This window comes from Myodes glareolus, chromosome 3, assembly GCF_982192425.1.
Source record: "Myodes glareolus chromosome 3, mMyoGla1.1, whole genome shotgun sequence".
Classification (NCBI taxonomy): domain Eukaryota; kingdom Metazoa; phylum Chordata; class Mammalia; order Rodentia; family Cricetidae; genus Myodes; species Myodes glareolus.
The window spans coordinates 78,776,393-78,800,760 of record NC_142028.1 but is presented as its reverse complement, the minus strand read 5'-3'; the positions used below and the strand labels follow the sequence as shown (position 1 = coordinate 78,800,760).

At 38.8% G+C, this 24,368-nt stretch overlaps 1 protein-coding gene across 6 annotated transcripts in view; it reads left to right on the top strand.

The window, feature by feature from the left end:
• Stil (STIL centriolar assembly protein) overlaps nt 1–24,368 on the top strand; it is a 50,552-nt gene that overhangs the window by 5,736 nt on the left and 20,448 nt on the right. For 2 of the 6 annotated variants that reach the window (XM_048453403.3, XM_048453404.3), the window contains exons 3-12: nt 45–152; nt 4,991–5,103; nt 5,397–5,584; nt 7,658–7,905; nt 10,007–10,090; nt 11,577–11,663; nt 14,886–15,036; nt 15,895–16,004; nt 20,460–20,571; nt 22,614–23,552. In XM_048453403.3, coding sequence (XP_048309360.3) covers nt 45–152; nt 4,991–5,103; nt 5,397–5,584; nt 7,658–7,905; nt 10,007–10,090; nt 11,577–11,663; nt 14,886–15,036; nt 15,895–16,004; nt 20,460–20,571; nt 22,614–23,552 — 2,140 coding nt within the window. Of the gene's footprint in view, nt 1–44; nt 153–947; nt 1,012–4,990; nt 5,104–5,396; nt 5,585–7,657; nt 7,906–8,787; nt 8,881–10,006; nt 10,091–11,576; nt 11,664–14,885; nt 15,037–15,894; nt 16,005–20,459; nt 20,572–22,613; nt 23,553–24,368 lie in introns of those variants that run through there. The other 4 variants (XM_048453407.3, XM_048453406.3, XM_048453405.3 and 1 more) reach the window with 4 other exon arrangements.

Sequence of the window (24,368 nt, the reverse complement as noted above, 5' to 3'; positions counted from 1 at the left end):
TTTATACTGTTTGCTTTTCCTTGTACTTTGATTTTTGTTAAAAGGTTTTCTTCAAGCAAGATGGTACCTTTTCACTTTCCCCCATCAAAATTGGCTCTTTGGAACCCAATGCCAATTGGAGATTTCATCTACTTGCATCTCTGTTATTACAGGTATGTTTCTCTTTTCAAATCAAACCGGTATAGCATGAATCATTAAAGAATATTAAGACAGACTTGTGTTATTACTAATTATAAGTTGGACTGCCTAAATCCCAAAGTCCACTGTTTTTTCTTTTGATTTGTGTGTGTGTGTGTCCACTTGTAGAGGCCAGAGGTTGATGTCCAGTGTCTTCCCCTGTTGCTCTCCACTTTAGCTTTTGAAACAGGATCTCACTGAATCTGGAACTTGCCTTTCCAGCTAGACTGCTAGACCCCCACACCCCACTCCTCCAAATACTGGGTGATACAGATAGTGCCACTGTTCCTATCTTTATGAGATCCAAATTCAGGTCTTTGTGCTTGCCTGGTAGGAACCATTTCCCCAGATTCTAGAGTCTGAAACTTGGACTGACAAGATGATCGGGCTGGCAAAGGCACGTGCCTTCAAAATCAGAAACTTGCTGACTGTCAACAAGATACTAAAAGTGCTCCATTCTGCATCTTGCCCATGTATAAAATACAGCTGTATGAAATTACCTTCATATTATAGGTGTTTATAAACATAAGTGAATCTCATATTTAGATTTGAGTTCCACCACCAAGATTTTGTATATGCAAATACTCCCAAACCTGAAGTACTTGTGGTCTCGATGATTTCAGATGTATTCATTTTTCTTTACTTTTTCACTAAAAGTTCCTATCAGATAAAAATTCCATCTCTGTGTTAAATCTTCCATATATTTTTGAGAAAGAATCCTAATTTCATAGTTAAAATGTTCTGCAAATCTAAGGTTCTAAATATCGTAGGAATGTCTCTTGTGCTTCAGCATGGCGTTTGTGTGGAACACGGAGCTGAGACAGAATTGATCAGGTAGGTTAGAAGACATATAATGTAGTTCTCTTTGGTACCTTTTGGAGGAAGTTTAAACTTAAAAGCAATAGTAATCAATTGAGATGTTATCCAAGGACTTACTTGCTAAAAGAAGTGTCCTACAGAGGATAGGTTATAGTGTTGAGAGCCAAGTCTGTCTGTTTGTAGGTACTTATCAGTAATCATGGGTCGGTTTTGTTTTGTTTTGTTTTTTCGAGGCAGGGTTTCTCTGTGTCCTGGCTGTCCTGGACCTTGATATGTAGACCAGGCTGGCCTCTGCCTCCAGAGTGCTGAGATTAAAACCATGTGGCATTGCCACCCATCTTAGATTTTGCCTTGGTGATTTAAGGTACTCTTAACTGGAATCAGGCTGTCTGGACCCTCAGTTCCTGACCCTACCCTTTTATTTTTTATTTTAAAAACAGGGTTGATCCTAACCAATTCTTACTTAAATAAAGTAGTTAATTATCAGTTTACTTATTTATGAAATAAATTTAAAAGTGCCATGAAAAGATCATGTGTAGCCTTTGGAGTGTTTCCTGTACTTGAGCATGCTAAATAAACACTCTCCTATAGGGGCAACATATGATTCTTTCCTGGTACTTTTAAATTTTTTTCCAGACAAGATCTTACTACACATCTCCAGGTGGCCTGGAACTCGCTATGTAGACCAGACTGACCTTAATTATTAATTATACTCACAGAGATCTGCCTGTATCTCAGGGTGCATGCCACCATCCTGGTTTTTTAGTTTGTTTTTATGAGACAGGATCTCACTATTTAAGCTAGAGTTGAACTTACTATGTAGCTCAGGCTGACCTTAAACTTTTGATCCTCTTGCATTCAAGATCCTTGGCCTCTTGAATGCTAATATTATAACATGCCCCACCATTCTTGGCCTCATAGACTTTTACAAAGATTAAATGAGAAAGGCTTTGTAAAATAGGTAGCACAGTACCTGGAGTATAAATTACAAAATAGTGTTTATTATATGTAATAAGAATAATCAGCAATATTCAGATCAGAAGAAAAAGTAAAACAAGGGTTTTGTTGTTGTTTGTTTGTTTTCTGAGACAGGGTCTTATGGGTCTTATGCAACCCAGGTTACACTCATATTTTCTATGTAGCTAGGATGACTTTGAACAGTCTGCCTGTCTATCAAATGCTGGGACAGACATATGTCACTATACCTGGCTAAAACAAGGTATTTTGAAAACGTTTTATGGCATTTGATGATTAATTAGAGAATAGAGGATATACAAGTCAAAATATTCAAATTCTAAAGTAGTTTGCAGGGAAGAATGCTACCATTGACAAGAAAAGGAAGGGCTTTGATCCAGTGGGATAGCTCAATATAAGGACTTTTGCTACCAAGCCTGATGACCTAAGTTAGATCCCTTGGACCCACATGGTGGCGGGAGAGAACTAATTCTTGCAAATTGTCTTTTTTTTCCCCCTCCTTACATATTATATTAGATGTGCAGGACCACCCCTCCCCCAACTCTACAAATAAATAAGTGTAATAAAAAAATTAAGGAGAGTCTTGGGTCTAGAAAGATTGCTCAGTGGTTAAGAGTACTTGCTGCTCCTACAGAGGACCCTGTTCAGTTCTTAGTACCCGTATCAGCAGCTCACAACCATCTGTAACTTCAGTTCCAGGGCATCTGTTGCCCTCATTCTGGCCTCCATGGATACCAGGCACACACATGGCTCACATATACATACAGCCACACACATGAGCAACGACCTGTAGAAGTTTAAGTATTTGTTATGCTTGCCTTCCCCCATTTCTTTTTCTTTTTCAAGACAGGATCTATCTCTGTAACAGCTCTGGTTGTCCTGGAACTCGCTTTATAGACCAGGCTGACCTTGAAATCACAGAGATACACCTGCCTCTACCTCCTGAGTGCTGGGACTAAAGGTGTGCACCATCACCGCCCAGCTTCCCCCATTTTTTAACTTTTGGTCAGCTTTTTGTGCTAATGTATTTGAATAATTTATTTTTAGTTCTACTGATTTTTCTCTCTCCTTTCTTCCTTTCTTTCTTTCTTTCTTTCTTTCTTTCTTTCTTTCTTCCTTTCATGCTTTCTTTCTTCCTTTCATGCTTTCTTTCTTTCTTTCATGCTTGCTTTCTTTCTTTCTTTCTTTCTTTCTTTCTTTCTTTCTTTCTTTCTTTCTTTCTTTCTTCCTTCCATTCCTAGGAACTGATTTTTCTCTTTAGTTGTGCTTGTACATTCAGGTGGTTTGTACTTTAATCTTTGTTTTGTTTTTCTTGGCATTTTGGGTATCCCACCCAGAGCTTTTGCAGACTAAGCAAGTGTTCCACCATTAAGTTTTAGGTGGCTTTTTTTCTTCTTTTCTTTTTTTAAGATTATTTATTTATTTATGATGTATACAGAGTTCTGTCTGCATAACAGAAGAGAGAGGGCACCAGATCTCATTGCAGATTGTGATAAACCACCATGCTGTTGCTGGGAATCGAACTCAGGACCTCTGCAAGAGCAGCCTGTGCTCTTAACCTCTGAGCCATCACTCTAGCCCCTTAGGTTGCTTTTTAAATATGGAAGTAGATATGCCATATGTATGAAGGAATGTTTATGATATGTATGTATAGTTTATCAAATAATAAACAGTTGTATACCTGTTTCCAGTTGATTATATAATCCTTTGAATTTTTTATTTTATGTGCATTGGTGTTTTGCCTGTGTATTTGTCTGTGTGAGGGTGTTGGGTCCCCTGGAACTGGAATTACAGACACTTATAAGCTGTCATGTGGGTGCTGGGAATTGAACCCCAGTCCTCTAGAAGAGCAGTAAGTGCTCTTAAATGCTGAGACATCTCTCCAGCCCCAATCCTTCGAATTTTTAATCGATTTAAACTTTTATTTCTGTAAGTTTTGAATGATTCTTTTTCAAGCATGTCTAAACTTGGCTGGGGGTGTTGCTCATTTGGTAGAGTACTTTCCTTACTCGCGTGAAGCTCTGTGGTCAATCTGTAGCACCACATAAACTACCTGCTGGTGCATGCCTTAATCTCAGGAGGAGGCAGGAGGATCAGAAGTTCAGGGTCATCCTTGGCTACACAGGGAGTTTGAGGCCAGTCTGGGGTGTAGATACCCTGACTCAAAGAATTAAAATGTATGTGAGAGAAAGTTAAATATACTATAGAGTTCATTTGCTTAGGACAGGGTACTCACTCTGTACAGCAGACTGGCCTTGAATTCACAGATCTCCCTGCCTCTTGTCTCCCTAGTGCTGGGATCAATGGTGTATGTAACCACTGCCTGGAGATTAATTTTATTTTAATCATGTTAGTGCTCATTTTTAATCCTGTTAGTGCAGTTGCCAGAAGAGGCTAGATTGCTTGAAACAGGAATTACAGGTGATTGTGAGCTACCTGACAGTGCTAGGATTGAACTCAGGACCTCTGGAAAAACAGTATGAGCTCTTAACCACTGAGCCATCCCTCCAGACATTCACACCTTTTTTTAAAGATAGGGACTACATAGCTCTGCCTGGCCTCAAACTCAAAAGAAGTCTGCGCCTCCTGAGGTCTGAGATTAAGGGTGCATGCCACCATGACCAGCTTTTTCGTTTTAAATATATTTATTTATGTTTGGTATTCAGGAATATTGTTATTGCACATAAATGACAAGTAAACAAGTGGAAGTGACAATTTCTCTTAAACTTTACTTACAGAAACCTGTTGGCCTCTTGGTTTATCAGTTTGTGCTCTGGTCCAGGTTAGGTCAGAGCTTGGGGGACATTGTACCTTTCTTATCAGTTTATGGCCAATATGGTTTTCAGGTGGCCTTGCCTATGATGGGGTTACTTGACAATAACTAGGGATCTCCTGATGATAATCTTCTTGTGTATTTTTTTTAGATTCTGTGTTATATTTTAGTCAGTCCATTATAGAAGGGTTTTATTTTTAGGACATCAGATATACTCCATTCATAAGAGACTTTCTTATTTTTCAGAAAGCCAAAACTTGTGGTAACTGAAAAGGCCATCCGACTTGCTTATCGTCACGCTAAGCAGAATAAAAACAACGTGCCATGCTTCTTACTTGGTTCTTTCACAGTGGATGAAGGTAATATGTTGTTAAAAATATTGTGTGGCTATTATAGAATGTACATTTGTTTCAGCCAGCTGCTGTATATGTTTTTACTAATATCTTTGGTACACACCGTGAGTATGAAAATGAGTAAACTGCCCATTACAGAATTCATGGTGTAGTCATCTGTAGACTATAAGCAAATCATTTTTTAAATGTAAGATTTTAGTATACTACCAGTATGATCAAAACACTTGCTAAAATGTGGTTTGGTTTGGTGTTTTCTGTGTAGTTAGCATGCTATGTAATGGCTGATGTTGTGTCTGCAGATGAAGAGGGTGTGACACTGACAGTGGATCGCTTCGATCCTGGCCGAGCCGTCCCCGAGTGCTTAGAAAGAGCTCCTACTGCGTCTCTTCCTGGAGATTTTCTGGTCCCCTGCAAAGTTCATACTCAAGGACTTTGTTCAAGAGATATGATAGTTCATAATGCAGATGACTTCAGTTCAACTTTAAAGGTGAAATTCACTCAGAACATTTTTATAACAATTTTTACTTTTTGAAATTATAATTGCATCATCTCCCCCTTTCCTCTCTCCCATGTATACCCTCTTGCTCTCTCAAATTTATGACTTTTGTTACAGATTCCACACACATACACATACACAACTTCAACCTACTCCGTCTGTATAATGTTATCTCAGGGCCAACCACTTAACATTGGATAACCAATTAGTGTCTTCTTCCCTGGGGAAGACTCCCCCCTCCACGCACATTCTCAGTTGCCTGTAGCTTTTTGTCTAAGGTTGAGACCTCACAAGAGTTCTGCCTTCCATGGTAGCATGTTCATTGGTGGTGTTGTCATTCTTTGGGACTTATTTAGGCAGCCATGTTGGTGAGACTTCATTTGTATAGCCTCTGTGACATTTCTAGTAGAGACGATCTCACAGCAAACGCCCTGTTTTCTGGCTCTTACAATCTTTCTGTCCTCTTCAGCAATGATCCCTGGGCCTTGGATACAGGGGTTGTGTTATAGAAGTACCCGTTGGAACTTACTCTCTAAATTTTGACTGGTTGTGGTTTTCTGTAATGCTCTCGTGTTTCAAAGACAAGTTTCTTTGATGAGGGGTGAGAATTACAACAATTTGAGAAAGGATAAATATTTAGATTGTACTTGGGAATTATGTAGTTCAGTAAACTTGAAGTTGAAGGATTTCCAGAATCCATGACTTTTCTAGCCCTGGGCAGCTGGCCATATTTCCAGTACTGACATAATTTCTTTCTTGAGTTGGTTTGAAGTCCAATTAGAAAGCTGTTGGTTACACCATGCCACTAGTACTCCTGTATGGTTAGTGTGCCATGCTTCCTTGTTGTGGTTCATAGGTCATAAGTAGGTAGGACTAATTGCTTGCCTCCCTTGAAAGTTTGCATGGCACCTCTAGTAGTGTGAAAGCTAGTCCTCTGGGAGGAGACTTTGGGTCATGTCCAACTCAGGTCCTCTGAGTCCTGTGTCTGATGTGCAGATGACATTTTTAATTACGTATAAAGAATTGTACTGTGTGTGGTGTATAGTATTTTAACAAGTTTGTATTTGAGAATTATTTGTAATGATTTGTGATTGAATTATTGTGCACATACAAATCCAAGGTAATGTGGTTTCTGAGGCCAGAGATTATAGATCAGGAATATGCATAATATTCCAGAAGAGGAAGAGATGTAATCAAGACAGGAAAGTTCAGGAAGTGCTCAAGGTTGCTAGTAGTATATAAACTTTCGCTAAGGGCTATTAGACTGGAATATTTGTTTAGTCAGATTATAGAGAGATTTTTTTTTTTTAGGTAAAGAAAATTTTTGTGTATTTAATTATTAGAGGTTTCTAAAAAGACAGTTCTGTCAAATCTGATCAAGAAAGCTGACTGACATCAGAGAGAATAGTCCACTAGGTTGGGTGTGTTTTAGGTGTGTGTGTCTGTGTGTGTATGTATACATGTATCTCACATGTACACACAGTGGTAGGAGTAAGGATAGAAGGGCATAGTAGATAAGGATAAATATGGAAGAAGGGTTACTCTAATAATTTGGATATTAATGAAAAAGGAACCAAAAAGGAATGATTGAGATTCTCTAAGGCTGAGTCATAATTAATTTACATACTCCACCACCACTTACCCCCAGTATAGTAAAATTTATTAGAGGTGATAATTGCCCAGCAAGAATTTGAAGAGTAGCTGGGCAGTGTTGATGCATGCCTTTAATCCCAGCACTTGAGAGGCAGACAGACCTCTGTGAGTTTGACAGCCAGGGCTACACAGAAAAACCCTGTCTTAAAAACAAAACAGAACAAAACAAAAAGAGGATTTGAAGAGCTGTTGGACATCCAAGTTGGAAACTTAGAATGGAGCTTAAGACTGTTGATTAAATTACTCACATAATCTTTTGATCATGTGGAAGAAATGAGAATTGAAATGTTAATTAGAATGAATTTAATTTTGTCATTGTAAGATATTACAGAGGTATCTATAACAATGTTAAAGAACTTTAAAGCTATGGATGCGTTTCAAAGTTATAATTTTATGCTATTGGTTCCGCAGGCTTTACAATGCCATGTATGTAGCAAAGACTGCTTGGACTGTGGAAAACTGCTTTCCCTACGAGCTCAAATCACCCCCAGGGAGAGTTTGGATGGTGTGGATTTTGACTTGCATTGGGCAGCAATAACGCTGGCAAATTCTTTCAAATGTGTGCCTGTGAAGCCTATCCCCATTATTCCTACAGCTCTGGCAAGAAACTTGAGTAGTAATCTGAGTATTGCTCAAATTCAAGGAACCTATAAACATGGGTAAGTAAAAAATCCATTAGTCTAAGCTCATAAATATTGGTTGAATTAATATATTTCTCAAGATACCCACATAGTACTAAATACTGTAGTCACTTTCATGTCAGAGATCCAACTATTTGGTCAGTAATAAGGGGAGATAAAATTACTTGTTTCTAAATATTTGTTGCTGGGTATTGAATCCATGGTTTTGCATACGCTAAGCATGCAATCAGCTGTTGTATTGTAACAGTCTTATTTTGGTTACATAGTTGTGCTTCACTCTATAAAAAATTGGTGATTAAAAAATTATATTAAAATAGATTTCAGGGCATAATGTCAGGCTCCTTTAATCTCAGCATTTAGGAGGTAGCAGCAGGCAGATTTCTGTGCATTTGGGACCAACCTGGTCTACATAGTGAGTTCCAGACATAGCCAGGGCTATATAGTGATCCTTCCCCAAAAAAGAAAGAAAATATTGGCTGTGGAGTTAGAATTGTGGCTCACTGATAGCGTACTTGTATGTGTAAGTCTGAGTCTAAATTCAGTCTCCAAGTCCCCAATACCACACAAAATATGTCAGTTGATACATAATTTGATTTTTTTTAAAAAATAAGTGGAGGGAAAAATAAGTTGTATTTTGCCCACCTTATAAGTTATTTTCTTTTATTAACAAAGATCTGATAGAATCTAAAAAATGCTGGAGAATTTATGCATAGTGTGTGCTTTAGCTGTTGGTAATGGGCACTGCAGGTAGAGAACAAGGCCAGGAAGAATCTGCAGTGCTCCTGCTCACCACATGCTCACCTGCTGAAGGGTGGTCTTCCCTTAAGTAGCAGAACAGAGTCCTGACTCACTGTCCCTGAGTTTCCCAGGTCAAGATGCATGCTTTCTGATCCTCCGCAGGACTGCCTTCCTGGATTGTCATTTACTTAACATCTACTGAACAGGGTTCCACAGTGGAAGTACCTGGGCTTGAAAGTTTGAGCAGAAGTGGCTGTAAGCATTCATTACACTTTTGGCTTTATTTCCCACTGACTCCACCCTAGTTCCTGTTAGGTTTCTAGAGTCAAAAACACTTGCCACGATATGATCTACTCTTCAACAGAAGAAGAGAAAAAGGACTTTTGCCTTTGAGTAGCAAGGACATCCCATTTTGAATTCACATTCTGACTAGAATCATGTCTGCTGGTTGAAATGGCACAATAGGAAATGTATTAATTATATTACAAATGATCAAAAGCCACAATGACCAAAAACTATTTGAATGAAGCATTTATATCTTTTGGAATAATTAAATGTTCTTTAACATGAGAATTTTTTTTACATTAACCATCAGATGATTTTCCTTTTATTTGTGTTCATGTCCATTTGCTCACACAGAATGAACTGTCTTTGCATTACCTATCTGCAATCTCTTGGTAGCAAGCAGGGCGTGGGATATTCAGTTTTAGTTTGTTTGTTTTTTTTAAATTATGTATGCTTGTGTATCTAAGAGTAGATTTGTATAAGTCAGTACAGGTGCTTAAGGAAGCCAAAAGATGTTGGATCCTCTGGAGCTGGAGTTGCAAGTGGTTGTGAGCTGCCCAGCATGGGTGCTGGGAACCAAACATGGGACCTCTACAAGAGCAGTATGGGCCCTCAATCACTGAGCCATTTCATCAGCCCCTCGCTTAGTGTTGTATCCAGCCCAAGGTTTTATAATGTCCTTTTTGGGGAAGTGGATTTTGAGTTTTGTTATCATACACTTTGGCAGTGGCTGGAGGCATGTGTCTGGAGGATTCATTATCAGTCTTTTCCCTGAGAAGTCACAGTTCTCTTACCAAGCGGGATATTTGCACACTTCCAGTAACAGGAATTTCACTTTTCCCAGTAACTTAGTAGGTTTTGAAATTGTCCTTTTTAATATTAACATTATTTAAAAGTAGCATGTAAGTAATGTTAAGGAGTAAAATATTTAAGTGTGAAATCGTAAATGACTTTTAATAGATGGAAAAGTTTTACATATTGTCTCTGTGGTCTCTCTTTCATCCATTACCTAAAATATGTTACAGGACTCAGTTTGCCTGTTTTGGGTTAAAAGCATATACTTAAAACTATTCTTACGTAAGTCTGTTCTATTTAGATATATCACCATGGATGAAACACGAAAATTGTTACTTTTGTTGGAATCTGATCCCAAGGTTTATTCTCTACCATTAGTGGGAATGTAAGTATTATTCTCTTAAGAAATCCTTTCAGCCTGGTGTGTATCCAGATGATAAGAAAAATTAAATGTATTATGAATATTGAGCTCATCGTTTGTTCTTGGTTTTTTGTGTTTGTTTTTTTTTTTCTTTTTGAGGTAGGCTTTCTATGTAGCCCTGGCTACCTTGGAACTCAGAGATCCTCCTGCCTCTGCTTCGAGAGTGCTGGGACTAAAGGAGTATGTCACTGAGTCTGGCTTGAGCTCATTTTATAATAAAAGCCATAAAAACTGGTGATTCTTAAGCTTCTATATTTTACTATTAGAATCAATTAAAATACAGTATTTCTGAATTCTAACTGAATTCCCTTTAGTGTTAATATTTTTTTTCTCTACAGTTACTGGGTTAATGACATTGAGAAAGATGATTCAGAAACTCAATCTATTACATGCTTTTTGTGTGCATAGAATGTTTAATTCTGTGTTAGGGTTTAAAATCCCTTTTCAAGGAATTTATACTCAAACTGAAGTGCTAAGATATTTACAAATAGAAAAAGATAGACAATAATGAAGTATATGATTTACCTATGAAATGACCACTATAAAAAATGAACACAGTGTAAAATAAGTAATTATGGCTAGGTGGTTGTGGCACACACCTTTAATCCCAGTACTTGGGAGGCAAAGGCAGGTATATCTCTGAGTTCAAGGCCAGCTTGGCCTATGGATCAAATTCCAGGACAGCCAAGGCTACATAGAGAAGTCCTGTCTTTTTTTTTTTTTTTAAAGGAATTCTGTGACATTGGTTTATTTGTTTTTCAAGACAGAAGACAGGGTTTCTCTCTCCTGGAACTTGCTCTGTAGACCAAGCTGGTCTTGAACTCAGAGATCCTTCAGCCTCTGCCTCCCAAGTGCTGGGATTAGATTTGTGTGCCACCCTGCCTGGCAATTGTGGGGATTTTCCTGTAAGTATCTCTATATTTTGGGCTATCTCTATGTATAGTTATAGCATTTGATCCTCTTCAATTTTAATTTTAAGCCACAAACTTTAGTTTTCTCTAATCTCTAATTCAACCCTTTTCTAGTCCAGGCTAATTTATTCTGACATCCTGCTTTTATCTCCACAAACCGGTTTTCTCTTCCACATCCAAGTGAAAGAACAAAGAGCACATACTCACCTCTTTCTGTATATAGATGGGATATGATAATGTTGCCGTAGGTACTGATGTAGTTTGCCTCTGTATTATTAATGTGATTTCTTATTTGTGAAGCTTTGAATGTGCTGCTGTTGAGCATCAAGAATCAATCTTGGAAATGATGTAATCTAAAGCATGTTAATTTAAAAATTTAAAAATATATTTTCCTTTATTAAAACAAAAATTCCTTTTATTTTTGTTTTTATTTTGAGGTAAGATCTGCCCTAGAATTTGCCTCAGCCTCCAGGTGTTGGGACCACAGGCATGTGCCACCATACTTGACTGATGATATACTTTCTGTCTTTTTCTTTTAGTTGGCTTTCTGGAATTATACATATCTACAGCCCTCAGGTCTGGGCTTGCTGCTTGAGATACATGTTCAGTTCTTCTATTCAGGAAAGGCAAGTGATATTTTATCCTATAGTGTTTTAGTTTATTTCCCTGTTTATTTTTATTAGTTTATATTATAATGAGTTGTATAATATATAGAGTGTTTTAATCTTTTATAATACTTAATAAATGCACACTTTAAGAAAAATATTCCTTAGACTGGAGAGATGGCTCAAAAGTCTAAGAGCACTGACTGCTCTTCCAGAGGTCCTACATTCAATTCCCAGCTTCCACATGGTGGCTCACAGCCATCTGTAATAAGATCTGATGTTCTCTTCTGGTATGAAGGCAGACATGCAGACAGAACACTATACGTAATAAACAGATCTTTAAAAAAAGAAAGAAAGAAAAATACTTCTTTTATCAAATGAGACTACAGAGTAGAAAGGTAAGTTGTAGCTAGTGTGGATATGCATAGGCTGCGTTAACTTTAGAGGCTCTGAATGAAAAATCACACAGTAAGGATGCTAGTGTGGCCAGACAGAAGGGCAGAGAAGCAGGATATGAGCTCAAAACAGGTGAGCGGAAAGCCTTTGCTTTCTCTTCAGTCTTAACCTCTAGCCAAAATGGCCTTGAATTCATTGTGTAGCCCAGATTGAATTTGAACTCAGGGCAGTCTTGCTGCCCCGGCCACTGAGTGTTATAACTGCAGGCATAAGCTGCTGTTTCTGGTTACAAAAAATTTTGATAATCTTTGCCCATCTAATAGAAACAGCATGGTCTTTTCCAGCATCTATGAACTCTTCTGTGTGCTGTCTTTGGCTATTTTGTCTTGGATTGTGCTTCTTTCTCATATTAATTTGTAAGGTCATGCACTTCCCTATTTTTTCTCTTTCCCCATTTCTGTCTGCCCATATAGCATATAAATACTTAGAGCAAACCTTTCTTCCCATGAATTGTTACTTCATTTCATTTTAGTTACAATATTTTTCCCCCAGCTGTATTCTTCCTCATTGTGCTGGGTCTCGAAGCCAAAACTTTGTATATCTCTGACCTATACTGAAGCTTTTATTTTGTTGTGTTGTGTTGGTTATTTTGTTCTAAGTGTGTTTTGCTTATATGTATGTCTGTGTACTATTTGCATACTTGGTGCCCACAGAGGCTAGAAGAGAGCCTTGTAGACCAAGCACTGGAGTTACAGGTGGCTGTAAACTGTCAACTGGGTGCTGGGAATCAAGCCCAGGTCCTCGAGAAGAGTAACACGTGTAGCACTAGTTCTAATTGTTCTTAATAATAAAAGTAATAATAAAAAAAGTCAGTTATCAGGGGGTGAAAGCTGAAGGATCAGAGAAGCCGAGTGTCCAGCCACTAGACCTTTTATCTCTACCGATGCTCAGACCAAAGGAGTGATGCTGTCCTCAGACTGCCTCCTCAGACTGTTGCCTCGGACTGCATCCATCTCTACTAAACCTCAGACTGCATCTGAGCTTCTTTCTCCTCCTGCCTTATATTTCTTTCTCCGCCCAGCCATATCCCTTCCTGTTTCCACCTCCCTAGTGCTGAGATTAAAGGCATGGGACTCCCAAGTACTGGGAGTAAAGGTGTGTGCCACCACTACCTGGCCTCTAGTGGCTTAGCTCTGCACTCAGATCTTCAGGCAAGCTTTATTTATTAAAACACAAACAAAATATTACTACAAGCAGGTGCTCTTAATGACTGAGTCATCTCTAGGCTGAACCCCAAGATTTTTTTTTTTTAATCAAATTTATCGTTTTTCTTTCTCACTTAGGCTTTTCCCACTTTTGGAGTTTTACTAAAATAAAAGAATTCCTGTATTTTTTCAGATGCTTTTATAGTTATACTTTTTATATGTTATTCTCCTTTCTAAGTGATTTTTTTCTTTTTTGGGGGGGGGAAAGAGGGGTTACAAAAACAAGCCAGACATAATGAGGCCTACCTTACCTATAATCCTAGCACTGAGAGGCTAAGGCAGGAAGACCAGTTTGAGGCTAGCCTGGGCTACATAGCAAGTTCCAAGCCAGTGTGTATTATGTGAGTTCTTATCCCAGACAGACAAAAAGAGAAGGGTGCTAAGTATTTTCTTTTTTTTTAAAAAAAAATTATTATTTATTTTATGTATATGGGTATCTCTACATGTCTGTCTATGTTTCACATGCATTCCTGGTGTTCATGGAGGCTAGAAGAGGATGTAACTGGAGTTACAGATGGTTGTGAGGCACCTGTGGGTGCTGGGAATTGAACCTGGTCCTCTGGAAGAGGAGTGAGGACTCTTAACCACTGAGCCATCTCTTTAGTCCTAGGGTGCTAAATGTGCTTTGTGGGCTCTTTTCTGTGATTTAGTACAATTTAGCTTTATTATCAATTACTCATCTTTTTCCCCCCACTGAGTTTTCGAGACAGGGTTTCTCTGCATAGTCCTGGCTAGCCTGGAACATGCTCTGTAGGTCAGGTAGCCTTGTCAGATCTGCCTGCCTCTCCCAGCAAGTGCTGGGATTAAAGGCATATACCACCGCCACCTGGCTATCAATTACACATCTTGTTTTTAAGTTTTGATAGACAGTAAATATTCAGTAAAAACTCGGGTGGGTGTTGAACTCCTGGACTCAAATGATCCTTTTTCTCTCTTCCGCATACCTATAGGTATATACCACTGTGTGCACAGTCTTGATGGGTGTGTGTTCATTTGTTAAAAGGAAGCTTTTTCCATTTTATACATATCTTGATGTTTTGCAAGGAATATTTATATATTTTATTACAGAATTATTTAAATTTAAGAACTTTGGGGGCTGGAGAGATGGCTTAATGGTTAAGAGCACTGACTGCACTTGCAGAGGACCCTGGTTTGATTCCCAGTGCCCACATACTGGCTCTGCACCTCCAAGGACAACAGGAATGCGCATCGTGCAGATGCATACATACTGACAAACACTGATACACATAAAACAAAAATAATCTTTGGGGGCTGGGGAAATGGCTCAGCAGTGAAGATGCTCTTCCAGAGGACCTGGGTTCAGTTCCCAGCCCCCACATGCAGCTCACAACTGTCTGTCTCACAATTCCAGTTCCAAGGAATCTGACATCTTGATACTGATGCACATAAAATTAAATATATTATTAAAAAATAAACAAATCTTTAAAAAATAACAACAAAAGGTAAGCGTTGTACTTTAAAGAGTTTGTTGACGAGATTGGGAAACTTTCCTGGGAGATCTTTCAGTATAATATCTTTAGCACTAGATTTTAATTCAATGCCATTATTTGTTGTTGTTCAGGGTTTTTTCAGAATCTGGAAATTTCATCATAGTTCTTTATTCACTGACGCATAAGGAACCTGAATTTTATGAATGCCTTCCTTGTGACAGTAGGAAGCCTGGCCTTCAGTTTCAGTTACTAACCAACAAGGAGACTTTGCATCTTTTCAATGTAAGTGCCTAGACTCGCAGAGGACGGTGAATATCTGTGAGTTCAGAGGTCTACATAGTGAGTTCCAGGACAGCCAGACCTGCATTTTACCTTTAAAAATAAGTGCTGCAGCATCTAGGTGATCATTACAGAAAAAGTAGGCTTTTGAAACTGTCATATAAAAACTATACTTAAGGATAAGCCATATGTGGTATCTCATGCCCAGCACTCGGGAGGCAGAAGCTGAATCAGACAGATCTCTGAGTTAGAGGCCAGCTTGGTCTACATTGTGAGTTCCAGGCTAGCCATGGCTATGTAGAGGGGCCCTGCTCAAACAAACAAACAAATAAAAAAGTAAAGAACAACCTCTCATTTTTGCCCAGGCTGACTTCAAACTCCTTGCCTCAAATAATCCTCCTATCTCAGCCTCCTTGAGTACCTAGGACTATATGGGTCTACCATTGTTTCTGGTTTAAACACTACTTTTTTAAAATTAATTACTGTTTATCTTAGGTCTTAAATAGCAAAAGTATATTCAGTATTTTATTATTATAAGAGTACTGAATAACTCCAAATAACCAGGTGGTTCCACTCAGCTCCCCTTGTTTCCTTTGAATTCATTTATAGATTGTATCATTTCATGAATATGTTTTTAATGTTTTTACATATTATAGTCACTGAGTCCATGGTTACTGAGTGAGTTTCATAATACAGGATTAGGTTTTTATTTTCACTTACAAAGCAGGAAGCCAGGCATTCTACAGAAGCAGGTCACAGAAACTGAAAGTGTTCCTTCTGGCAATGATCCAGAGCCACTATTCAGATAGAGTTCTTTGGTATTGTAAATCAGATCTCAGAATATGACCTACTCCATTTCAGAATGTTGAACCTTCTGACAAAAATCCAATCCATTTCGAACTAAGTGCCGCAAGTCAAGATGCAGAAGAAGAGTTTTTTGGCAAGATTTCCAAGAATCTTTCAGTTAAGAGGTAAAAGATAATCTTTATTACTATGTATATCTTTGTTACTTATTAGTTTTTATTGAGTAATTAAAATATTTTCAGGGCCAGTAATATTTACTCAGTGGGTAAAGTCACTTGCGGTTGACTTGAGTTTGATCCCTGGATCTCAAGTATAGGTGGAAGGAGAGAAGTGACCCCAAAGTTGTTCCCTGGCCTCTACATGTAAAGGCATGCATCCCTTCCACCCCAAAATAAATAAACATAGCTTTTTGAAAAAGACCTCCAATTGTTTCTGGTAAAGTTATTTGATAAACTCAGTTCAAAGCTGTCTTTGAATGCTGGGGATCGTTTGTTTGTTTGTTGAAATCTTAGTTTGCTCATTGATTCTTTAGTAAGAAACTTTTTTAAATTGTCCTAGCATCTGTCTTGTCTGCTTCTCAGATTTTTTATTCATTTGTTTCGTAGGAATACAAAATAATAAGATTTATGAATATTTTCACACATGTGTATTGTGCTTTGCTCATATTCACACGCACTTCCTTCCTTCTTCCGTAAATTGTCCTGTAGTGATATTTTGTTTGTGTTTTAACAAAGAAAGTTTGTCTTAAGATCAGAGTGCAGAGTGTAGAGGTAAGAACACTCTAGTGACTGTCAGCTCTGTTTCTCTGTTCTCTCAGCTTTCACCCCCTAATATCTGACTCCGGGTTTTAATTATTAACAGGAATTAGAATTTGAGCTACATCTTCCCACTTGGTTTTTAGGCACACACGTGTGTAGCTAAATCTATGTCCTAATATCAGAGAGAACATACAGCATTAATCATTTTGAATCTGGTTTATTTCAGCTAAATTATCCTCTGTTCTGTCCATTTTTCTGAGAATGTCGTTACTCCATTCTTTGTGGCTGAGTAAACTCATTTTCTTTATTCATTCTTCTGTTGATGGACATTTAGGTTGCTTCTTATTTTGACTGTTATTAATAGTGCTAAGGTAAGTTTTGTTTTATAATTTGATGATGATGATGCAATACCAGGGATCAAACCCTGGGCCTCTTAGATACTAGTCAAGTAGTCTACTATTGAGCTACATACTTTTTTTAATTCAAAAGATTTATTCATTGTATGTGTATGAGTGTTTTGTCTGCATGTCTTTAGTGCACCATGTGCATACAGTGCCTTCAGAAGTCAGAAGAGGGCATCAGATCTCCTGGTACTGGAGTTGTAATGGTTATGAAGTGCCATGTGGGGACCTAGATCCAAAGGAGCCCTTTACAAAGTAACCATGGAGCCATCTCTGCAGCTCCTTAGCTTTTTAAAATGTAACCTGAACCTGCCTTTCAGTTCTGTGTATGTTCTGTGTTTAGAATACTGCATGAGAAATAAACTGATACAACGAAAATTTTCGCTGATTGTTGGAATGCTTTGGTTTTATTGAGAAAATGGCTGGTATCAGATCTATCTGTGTTCAAGTATTTATTTACAGTTCTGAGGATCAGAAATTAAAAATGGTGTTTGGATTTAAAACACCATTAAAAGTATTGGCAGGTTGTGTTCATTATGGTGTTTTCTATTCTGGGGACAATTTGTTTTTGGCTTTGTTTGTTTACTCTTTTAGCTTCTAGAAGCCATTTGTATCTTGTCTGAAAGCTCTTTATATTATTTTCAAAGCCAACAGCATATCTTCACATCTCTCCCTCCCTCCCCTTTTCCTTAACCCTCTCCCTAACCCTTAAGATTATGTTATGTTGTTAGGCAGTAATAGCACACACCTTTAATCCCAATACTCGGAGGCAGAGGCAGAAAGATCTTCGGGTTTGAGGCCAGCCTGGTCTACAGAGTAAGTTCTAGGACAGCCAGGGCTACACAGAGAAACCTTCTCTCAAAAATGAAAAGTAAAATAAAATGAAAAATAAAAGAAATGTAGTAAAAGTATTCCACAGAGAAACTCAAGTATGCAAAGTAATGTGTCCTGTTTTCCTCCATAATTGAACTGTCTACCTTAAGCCTCTATTCTACTTGTTCTTTTATTCTGTTCAGATTACAGTCAATTCACCATCTTTGTATCCCCTTTCTTCTGAGATTTTATGTAGAAGAGATTAATGGTTACTGATAAAAAAAAAGGTGGCGTGATTCTCATCTGTCCGTACTGCAGTTTGCTGAGATGTGTCCATTTGTATCTAATCTTTGACAGGTTGATGCAAGTTCTTTTTTTTAAGCATCTTTTAAATTGTATATATATACATATATATATATATATGTATATATATATTTAAGATTTATTTTTTGTATACAAGTGCTTTGTCTGCATGTACACCTACAGACCAGAAGACTCTGGTTAGACTCTTCTGATCGTGAAGAGTCTACCATGTGGGTTCTAGGAATTGAACTCACGACCTCTGAAGAGCAATCAATGCTGTTAAGTGCTGAGCCATCTCTCTAGCCCTACTACAAGTTCTTTGAGCCTGTTGTGGTGCTGACTTTCTGTGTCATGAGCACATGGAATATCGTTGTGTAGTCCACATGTCCCTGTATGTTGTAGGAGAGCCGAATGGGACTGATACAGACCCTGCCTATCTGCTCCAACATGTCATGCAGACATCGTCATTGCTTTCCTGTAACTGTTTCTCTCCCTAGACCACCAGGAGTTGGGAAGGTCTTGTCTTCTGTCAGAGCTTCAAATATTCTTTGTAGATTCTTAGCCTTTTTCCTTTTGAGGAAGACGTCAACTCATGTAAAACAGGGTACTTTTTTAGGAACCTCATTAATTCTAAGCTCTCTTACTTTATTATTGCTCACTTTTCCCTAAGGCATCCTAATGTCTGTTTGTCTGTTTATTGAGATGAAACAAACAACAACAAAACCCTTATGCACATACATTCTAAATCTTTACCCCCTCAAACCCGAAATCTTTGATCTTAAACCTTAATTTTAGCCTTTGAAACTTGGGTGCCAACATTAAAATTTTTTCTTCCCTCCTTCCTTCTCATTAGTGCTGGGATTGAGCCCAGGGCCTTGCATGTACCAGTCCACCACTGTGCACTGAACTATGTCCCCAACCTTATCAGAGTTCCTTTCTTTGGGTGTAGCATGCTCTCTGGGATACAATGACTACAGCTGATGAAATAGGAGGTGTACTCCATTTCTAAGTATGTTCCCACTGTATATATTAGTACACAGGAAAGGGGGATGAATAAGAACTGGTATAATGACATCTATATGAAAGTGCTATAAAAATAAACTATAACTTTGTATAATAACTTAAAAATTAATTTTAAAAAGAACTTAGGAGCCAGCAAGATGACTCAGTGGGTAAAACAAGATGACTTTGTTGCCAACTCAGATAACGTGAGTTTTGATCTCTAGGTTTTACTTGATGTGAGAGAACCAACTGCTGGGCAGTGGTGCGCACACCTTTGAATCCCAGCATTTGGGAAGCAGAGGCAGGCGGATCTATGTGAGTTCGAGGCCAGCCTGGTCCACAGATTGAAAGCCAGGGCAGGCTTCAAAGCTACATAAAGAAACCCTCTCTCAAAACAAAACAAAACAAGACAAAACAAAAAAGAGAGAGAGAGCAAGAACCAACTTCTGAAAGTTGCTTTGTGACTTCTTTGTGTTGCACATACATACACATGATATACAAAATAGGGTTTTAAAATGTAATAATGCTATTTTTTTTTGAGACAAGTTCTTACCTTGCCTAGCCTGGAAATCACTATGTAGAACATAGAGATCTGCCTGCTGTGCTGTTATTAGAGTCATGCACCACCCTACCCACCCATGTTTTTTTAGAAGTACACAGAAAAACATAATTCAGTGGTTTTCCTTCTTATCACAGTGGATGTTTAATACAGTGTGTTGAATATTGTTGGAGTGTGTCTTAGTTACTTCTGCTATTGCTGTAACAAATAAAACAGCTGATAGAACAGCTATTAGGAAAAGGTTATTTTGGCTCATTGTTTCAGAGTGATTTCAGTTCTTACTGGGGAGGCATGGTGACAGGAGTGGCTCCACCCAACAGCGATGGGACTTCACATGGGGGGCCAGGAGACATAAGGCAGAACAGAATCAGAAGCAAAGGTGACATTCAAAGGCCCTCCCTAACCGACCTACTTCCAACAGCCACTACCTCCTGAAGGTTTTGTGGCCTTCAAAATACTACAGGAGTACTGTGGAGTACATTTCACGCTATAATGCACATTCTTTCTAGTTGTTGAGTGTGGTCAACCAGAAGGTGTTCAGTGACCACTGATGTACTGTAGCATTTCAAAAAGTAGGGCTACTTCAAGTGATTGGGTAAATGGGGCTGTTAATAACTAACCCTGAGTAGACCAGCTTTCCTGGTAAACTAACACTGATCTAAGAAAATCATCTGTAGGTGTCAGGTACTAAATTGTATGTATTAGTAGTTACTGAATAACATTGTCACATTTCAAACAACCCTGGCTGACTGAAGATTTTTTTTTGTCTCCTCTTCTACTCTTTAGATCTCCTCAAAAAATATCTCCTGGGAAAATTCCCACAAATAAACATGATGCTGACTTTGAAGATGACTTTTCTCCAAGACCGATTCCCAGTCCTCACCCAGTGAGTGAGAAGGTAGTGCTCTCAAAGTGAACTCACCTTCAGCTAGAAATCTTATATAGTAAAACACTTAAATACCACCTTATTCTTATATATGGATTATCCTAGCTATTATATACCTCTATGTAGGAATGTATGTATATGTCTCACAGGTACATATAATTTAGTAATGGTATATACATATATTCACATATAGGTAAGAATGTGTACGTAAGTGTAAGGAAACTGAGGTTTCAGTTGGTTAGCTGTTCATGATCACACACTAGTAAGCAGACACTGGGATTGCCATTCTGGGGCTTTGGCTTCGGCATTGGTGCTTCCAGCACACAAATGGACTCTGCTTTCTCTCACACGCTTCTGGCGTTAGCTTTGTTATTGTACTCAGAGAAAACATCCTGCTTGCATTTAGAGGTGCCAGTAACTCTTACTTGTCATATTAGTGAGCTATTTTAGAAATATTTACCTTAATTGGACTTAACTGAAAGGAAAAGAAATGGAAAAGATTTTAAAAAATTAATATGGTTGGTGACTTTCCCTTGAGAAGTCCACACCCACCACTGTTAGTGTTTTAAATTTCTTCCCAAACATCACTTTCTCCCTCTCTCTCTTTTTAAAGGTTGATTTATTAATTTTTTAATGTACATTGGTGTTTCCCTTATATATATGTGTATATATATATATTCTGTGTGAGGGTATCGGGTCCTCTACAACTGGATTATAGGCAGTTGTTAGCTGCCATGTTGGTGCTGGGAATTGAACCTGGTTCTCTGGAAGAGCAGCCAGTGTTCTTAACCACTGAGCCATCTCTCCAGCCCTTCATCTCTTTCTCTTAACCCTCAAGCTTAAAATTTGTATTGCAATTTCCAACACTGTTTCAAAAAAAAATTGTAACAGATTTTCTGTTGGCTCTCGTCTCTTTTATTTAATATAAGTAAGAGAGCTAGTCGAGTGGCCTCCGTGGAAATATCCTGAAGAAGTTATTGAAGTAGGTTTTTTGGTTTGTTGTTCTTTTTTGATTGATTGTTTGGCTTTTTTGTTTTGGGTTTGTTTGTTTGTTTGTTTCTTCTTTTGGTTTCTCTGTGTAGTCCTGGTTGTTCTGGAACTCTCTTTGTACACCAGGCTGGCCTCAAACTCAAGAGATCCACTGCCTGGCAGAGTGTTATTTCTTTAAGAAACATTACATGGGCTGCTGTATTTGTTGAAGCATTCTGCCTGGTAATTTTTTTGGCAGAGTGAGGGTAAGAAACTGTAGTATAATACACTTTTTCATGTTTTTGTTCTGTAATCTAGACAGTGTCAATCCGTGTCATAATAAAGGAGTTCCATTTTAAATAAGTTTGGGAGCCTGGGGCGAGTAGGGGAGTGGGGGAGGTGGCACATGCCTTTAATTCCAGCAGGAGGCAAAGGCAGGTGAGTCTCTTGAGTTAGCCAGCCTGGTCTACAGAGTGAGTTCCAGGACAGGCAAGGCTATGTAGCGAGACCTAGTGTTTTAGTTAGGGTTTTTATTGCTGTGAAGACACCATCACCATAGCAACCTTATAAGGAAAACATTTAACTGGGGTGACTTGCTTGCAGTTTCAGAGGTTCAGTCCCTTCTCATGGCAGGGAGCATGGTGGTATGCAGGCCAATTTTTCTGGCTCCATCTTGACTTTCAAGGAACAGGAATTTGACTGTGACACTGGGCAGTATCCTGGTCATAGGAAACCTCAAAGCCCAGTTCACAGTGATACACTTCCAGCAAGGCCATACCTACTTCAACAAGGTCACACCTCCTAATAGTGCCACTCCTTGTGAGATTATAGGGTTCAAATACATTCAAACTACTACCCCTAGTCTCAAAAAAACTAAATAAGTCAGGGAAATATTTTCCTGTGTTTGAGGGCAACAGCCTTGTTTATTCTCACAGTTGTATTTCTGCCACCTAGAAAATATTTGTTGTTGGTCTAAATAATGAGTAAGTCTTAATATGTAATTGAATATCACTTGGGAAATGCGAGTGTAAAGGAAATAGAGCAAATAAGTTTCCTAAGAATTTCCTCTTTGCTTCTATTTCCAGATTTCAAAGATCCAGCCATCTGTCCCTGAACTCTCGCTTGTGTTAGACAGCAGCTTCACAGGCTCGAGTTCTCAATCTAATCCGCTGGAGGTGATGACTGTGGAGAATCCTTTGTTGATGAGGCCATTGCAGGCTGAGCTTTGTGATGACAAACACAGCTCAGAAGCTGACGCTGGTGAGCCTTCCCTGAAGGGACAACCAACTCAGCTAAACCAGGATGCTGCTCTGAGACAGTCCAGAGGGAAGCAATCGCCAACTTGCAAGAAAGAAAGGCCCCATCTCAGGAACACCAATGTTAAACCATTTCTTAATGCACCATCTCCTGAGGTATCTGAGAAACTTCCAGCAGTTCCCGCTGGAAACATGCAAAAGAAAGACTATCCTGTGAGACCCTCAACAGTGAATTCTAGGCAGCCCTCACTTGCTTCACAAGCCCACCCACACAATTTTGTTTTTTCACCCCATAATTCAGCAAGACTAATGGAACTTCAAGTACCTACACCTTCACTACCATCTTACTATTCCACAAACATCTGCAACTGTTGTCCACATCACGGCCATATTCAGTATAGTACAATAAATTCTTGGCAGGGAAATACAGTAGGGTCCATTCAAGACCTCCGAAATGAAGCCCTTCCAAAACATGCATTGTTTCCTTCAAGTGGATGTCCATCTCTGTGTCATAATGCCATCTACTCTTCCAGCAGCCCTGTGGCCATGAAACCTCAGGGAGGCACGGGTGCTTATTCTCCCCACAACAATGGAGAGCCATCCCCTGTGGCAGGACCTTCACATATGGACTCATGTGTGCCACAGACTTGTGCCATGTGCATGCACACGCCCAGCACGGTGCCAGACAATGGCATGATGGGACTATCTCCTGATGCATATCGCTTTGTCACAGAGCAAGACAGGCAGCTGAGACTACTTCAGGCACAGGTTTGTGAAGCTTTCTTGATACTCTTAAATTTTTTTTAAAGATTTATTATGTATACAGTGTTCTGCCTGCATGTATGCTTGCAGGCCAGAAGAGGGCACCAGGTCTCATTATAGATAGTTGTAAGCTAACTTATGTTTGCTGGGAATTGAACTCAGGACCTTTGGATGAGCAGCCAGTGCTCTTAACCGCTGAGCCATCTCTCCAGTTCCCGAGCCATCCCTCCAGCCCCCATGTGCTCTTAAATTCTTAATATATTCCTTTAATATCTGGCAACTCTACAGTGAGTTATGCTTTATAGCAGTGTAGACTACTAGAACCAGAAAAGCCTTAGAAGCTGAATTCTAGTCCTTCTTGTTTTACAGATAAAATGAGGATTAGAAAGAATAATTTAACCCTGCTCAGTTTTGCTGGTTAGTAGGGTAGGACCAGAGAACAAGCCCTTTGTAGATCTTAACCTATAACTTAATTGCATTTTCTTTCCGTTTCCTCTAATGCTTTATATGCAGCTGAATACAAAGGCTGGCATGTCTCTAGTTTGTCAGCTAGTATGTATACTCCCCTTAGCCAGTGGGTCTTTAGGACCTTGCTTGCTACTGTATTGAGACCAGTTAACAACCTCTGTGTGTCTCCTTGTTTTTATTTGTGTTGGTTTTTGACACACAGTCTCTTGGGGCCTAGACTGGTCTTGAATATTTAATCCCTCTGCATACACCTCCGCACACTGGAATAACAGATGTTATTCCATCACCACATCCAGCTCTCTCTGTGCTTGTATAAGGCTTGTTCCAATCATTTTGTTGGCAATGTTTCCTTTC